The sequence below is a fragment of the Myotis davidii genome, unplaced genomic scaffold, assembly GCF_000327345.1.
Source record: "Myotis davidii unplaced genomic scaffold, ASM32734v1 scaffold89, whole genome shotgun sequence".
NCBI lineage: Eukaryota > Metazoa > Chordata > Mammalia > Chiroptera > Vespertilionidae > Myotis > Myotis davidii.
Genome location: NW_006300372.1, coordinates 4,074,067 through 4,078,916, shown reverse-complemented (window position 1 = coordinate 4,078,916; position 4,850 = coordinate 4,074,067). Strand labels below are relative to the sequence as shown.

General features: G+C 33.7%; 1 protein-coding gene across 6 annotated transcripts in view; it reads right to left on the bottom strand.

Annotated features, from left to right (window-relative positions):
* The window catches only part of RBM27 (RNA binding motif protein 27), a 68,888-nt gene that overhangs the window by 48,374 nt on the left and 15,664 nt on the right, over positions 1 to 4,850 (bottom strand). For all 6 annotated transcript variants that reach the window (XM_006777008.2, XM_006777005.2, XM_015572632.1 and 3 more), the window contains exons 3-5: positions 3,203 to 3,327; positions 1,197 to 1,288; positions 334 to 527 (exon numbers count right to left, since the gene is read on the bottom strand). In XM_006777008.2, the coding sequence (XP_006777071.1) occupies positions 334 to 527; positions 1,197 to 1,288; positions 3,203 to 3,327 (411 nt within the window). The remainder of the gene's footprint in view (positions 1 to 333; positions 528 to 1,196; positions 1,289 to 3,202; positions 3,328 to 4,850) is intronic.

Genomic DNA, 4,850 nt, shown 5'->3' with positions numbered 1-4,850 from the left:
AGAGGGCAGAGGCCAGCAATCCTTTTCCTCCAGCAATAGCTTTGTTGATTAAAGGACATTTGTTTCAATTATACAAGATGACTTAAGTCTAGACATGCACAAAGTGTAATACACTGATGAATAACTTCTTTTGAGTCAAACTCCTTTGACGCTATCCTGAGAAAAGAGCCCTATCTTGTTAACAAAATCAATATTAAATATTTGGAGACAATTACAGATTTTACACTGCTCAGAAATAACAAAGATACATTTGCCTTTAAGAGAAATTCTCATACTCTTGTGATACAGGAAGATAAGCAACTATGCAGACTTTAGGAAGAAGCCTCTACTCACCAACATTCCTATTTGGATCCCGGTCTTTGCTGCGCCCCCTACTTCGGCTTCGACTTCGACTTAGGCCTCGGCTCTTACTCCGGCTTTTACTCCTGCCTCTTCTCCAGTCATACTTCTCACGGTACAATTCATTCCGCTCAAAGTACCTATCGTAGTCTCTCCACTTGCCATCTTCTCTTTTCTTCTCACGCGTCCTATAATACACAGATATAAAAGCCATAAGGAGATACAGAAACTAAGTCTGCAAACAAATCGGTGGTATGAAATGCCCTCCTTGATGCATCAAAATTCATAATATAAACGCTTTTTTAGAAAGCCGTAGGACCACCACAATTTCTCTAGTCCACTATATAAAAAGAAATAACATTCCCTCAAGTACACTGGGTAGGGAGAAGTGAAAAAAAAAAGAGGTGAACCCAAAGTATGGGGAGGGGTGGGAGAAAAAAACAGATATTTAAAACTGGAAAAGAAAAAAGGCTCAAAACAAAATTTTCTTAAACAAAGACTAATTTTTTGATGGTAGGCTGATGATTCAAAATATAAAATGCACTAATTGTAATATAAAAAATGCTATGGATGATTTTAATATTAAGCACCCCTAACCAAATGGAACATTTCATTATTATTCTCTAAGGAGACTGCTCCCACCCCTGAGCTCTTGGGGAAAGCACATAATGATGCTTGTTTATAAAAGGAAGACAAAGACAAAAAAAGAGAGAATGGAAGGAAGAAAGGTAACTTTTCCTTTAATCGGTTCAGAGAGAGAGAAGTCAGTTCATTATTTTAAAAATCTCTTCAATGCCCTTATAATATAACTGAAAAGTGAGTTATTAATATCCTCCTAATTAAAAATATACACAAACCTTCGTTCACTAGATTCTGAACGAGTCTTCTGGGGACTAGGATATTTCTTTTTTCTGCCATCTCGTTCTTCCTCTGCTGGCTCCTGAAATACCTATATGGAAACACTCATTAGAAACAAGAACAGGCCTCCAAAATACAAAACTCACCCACCTGATGACAAACTTTACTGGCACAAAGAGGGCACAAATAAACTGAAATATTAAAGTCATATCAAACCCAAAAAAGTTTGGAAACAGAAATAAAAAGATGCTGAAATTACATTACCAGCAATATGTTAATTTTTAAGTGTTAATTTAAGGTAGAAAAGTGTAGGAAGAAAACAAAAATCCATTCTTTAAATTCAAACAGCAGAAATAGCAAATCTCTATTTCTAAGCATCGTATAGTAAAATGATTTGAGTTTTCCTAATTATAATTCATTTGAGGAGAACTTTAGATTTATTTCATAGAAAAGGTTACAGGAACAGAAAGTTAATGAATGTTATAAAATGGCAGCCACAATATGGCAACCATATGGTGCTGGCAAAAACACTATACAATTGTTAGATTAGGTTTAAAAATCGTTCAACCAATTCACAGGAAATACAGAAGATATATTATTCCACTGGGATGCAATCAACAAAATTATACTCTATCAAGTACAAAAGAAAAGTATCTTCCTATTTCCATTACTTGAAAAAACATACCAAGAGCCTCTTTTAATTTTAAAGATTTTACGAAACAATTAAAGGGCATAAGCCGAAAATAAAAAAAGTGATAGTAATCTCAATGAATCTTAATGAAGTATTTTATTTTGTTTTCTTTTAACATTGAATCAATTCTATCATCCTAGCATTTAAAAATGTATCAGAAATGACAACTAAATGCAATATGTGATCTTTACAATGATATTGTATTGAAGAGGAAAAAACACAAGCTATAATAAAAGGACGTTGTTGGTCAACTGACAAAATTGGAATACAGACAGTAGATTCCAGTATTTTATTGATGTTAAATTTACTGACACTAATAATGGTACTATAGCTAGTTAAGAGAGTATCTTTATTCTTATAAAATACACACTGAATATTTAGAGATCAAGGGTCATGATGTACCTGACTTACTCCCAAATATTCAGAAGAAAATAATTCTGAGTAGATATAAAGAAAGCAAATGAGGCAAACTTTCAATAGGTGAATCTAGGTAAATGGTATATGGGTATTTGTGGTACTATTCTTGTAATTTTCATATGTTTAAAATTATTCCCAAATAAAAGTTCATTAAATAATTATTAATAAACACAAAAGTTGGAAAACATTTCTGTATAATAACCAACACTTATGTGCCAGGCACTGGACTAAGATGTGTGTGCGCACAAATAAAATTTCATTTAATCCTTAAAGAGGTAAGTATATACTACTATAATCATTTTGCTGATATGCAAATGAACAGTTAAGTAGCTTTGTTTAGAGCTACTACTTTAACTCATGCAGCTTGATTTTAAAACTTATATTCTTATAGTAATACTGTTATCTATACATAAAAAGAAATCACATATGAACTTTGTAAAATTTCTTCCTTGATTCAATTCAAACCATCTGTAATCACATTTTATATCTCAACATTTTATAAACATTTTTTTTCCTTTTCTTTCCTATGAGTTTATAATTATATTATTTTCTCTATTTATGTGAAAATGTGTTACCTAATGAGTTCTCTTGAGGTTTCATTCGTACTTTTCCTTCAATTAAGCCTCAATATTTATGAAGTTTTATTTTTCTAAAAATCACTGGATAAGATTTCTCTGAATTCCTCAATATCACACTAAAATACTTCTTGGATCTCTAAACAAGCTATCTGAAATTCTTCCAACTCTTCAAGTTCGAGAAACTAAGAAGCCCTGAAAAAGACTTTGCACCATGCTCAAATCCCACAAATTCCCATCACTTCTAAAGAGGTCAACTTCCAACTAAGAATAATATTGGTAATGGGGCATAAGATGCCCCCAAAACAAAACTCTACATTACCTCTTCTTTAATTTCTTCTTTTTCTTGGACTAATGGTTTTGGCTCAGGCTTAACTGGTTCCAAAGGCGGAAGGTAGTTCTTAGTATAGAGGCTTTCAAATAGTTTATCCACAAAACCTGAAGTTTCTAAGGAAGATAAATAATATATGTGTTATATAAACAGAAACCAAAAATCTGACAACACATTCTGTTGTCAAATCTGAGGTAAATGGGACATCTCATACACTGTTGTTGGGACTTAAAATGAGTCCAATCCTTATTGGGAGAAAATCCCACTTCTAGGCTTTTATATCTTTGGACATACCTGCACATGTAAAAAATGATATATATACAAGATTATTTGAGTACATAATAGTAAATGATTGGAAACAACCCAAATTTCCATGAATAAGAAACTAGTTAAATAAATTATATGGCAGACATACAACAGAATACAGAGCAAATATAAAAAGAATGAGTACTGATAATCAGATCTCAAATATACAATAAACATTTATATGTTTATATTTGCATAAAAACTGATGAAAAGACAAAATGTGTACTGGAGGTGGGAAGAGGGCATATGGAACAGGTGAGAGATTTCACAGCATACCTTTACATGTTGGATTAAATATACTGCCTACTCAAAAATTTAAAATATTTTTATATCAGTTGAAAAAATAAATGTTGACATGAAAATTACATGAAAGTATCTTTTTGTATTTTACTTAAAGGCAGCTTTACTTTGAAACTTTTTCAAACTGGGAGAACCAAATAAATGTATTAAAAACATAAACGTCAAAGTATTTGTTGTTCAAATCAAATTTCTTGAATCAAGTAACTTTCATTCATCCTATTCTAAGGAAAAACGAGCATATTAAAAGTACAATAGCCCAGCGGTTGTGGTTTCGTGGTTGAGCATCACCCTATGAACCAGGAGGTCCTGGTTCAACTCCTGGTCAGAACACATGCCGGGGTTGTGGGCTCGATTCCTGGTGGGGTTGTACAAGAGGCAGCTGATCAATGATTCTCTCTCATAGATGTTTCTATCTCTTTCTCTCCCTCACCCTTCCTCTCTCTGAAATCAAGAAAAAATATATATACATATTTTAAAAAGGTACAACACAGCACTGGCCAGTGTGGCACAGCTGGTTGAGTGTTGTTCCATACACAGATTGCTAGTTCAATACCTGGTCAAGCCACATGCCCAGGCTGCAGGCTCGATCCCTGGCAGGGGGTATACAGGAGGCAACTGATCTATATTTCTCTCTCATATCAATGTTTTCTTCTTCCTTCCTCTCTAAAAATCAATAAAAATATTTAAAATAAAATAAAAGTACAACACAAAACCCTGGCCAGATAGCTCAGTTGGTTAGAATGTTATCCTGATATGCCAAGGTTATGGGTTCAATCCCAGATCAGGGAATATACAAGAATGAACCAACAGAACAGAGTGCAGAATCTCAGAGGAAAGTTGGGAGGAGGTAAGCAACCAAAGACCTGTATGCATAACCCATGGACACAGACAATAGGGTGCTGAAGGCCTGGGGCGGGCTGGAGGAGGTTAATGGGGGGGCAGGGGGTGGGGTAGTATATGTAATATACTTTCAACAATGAAGATTTTTTTTTAAAAAAAGAATGAACCAATCAATGAATGCATAAATGCGTGG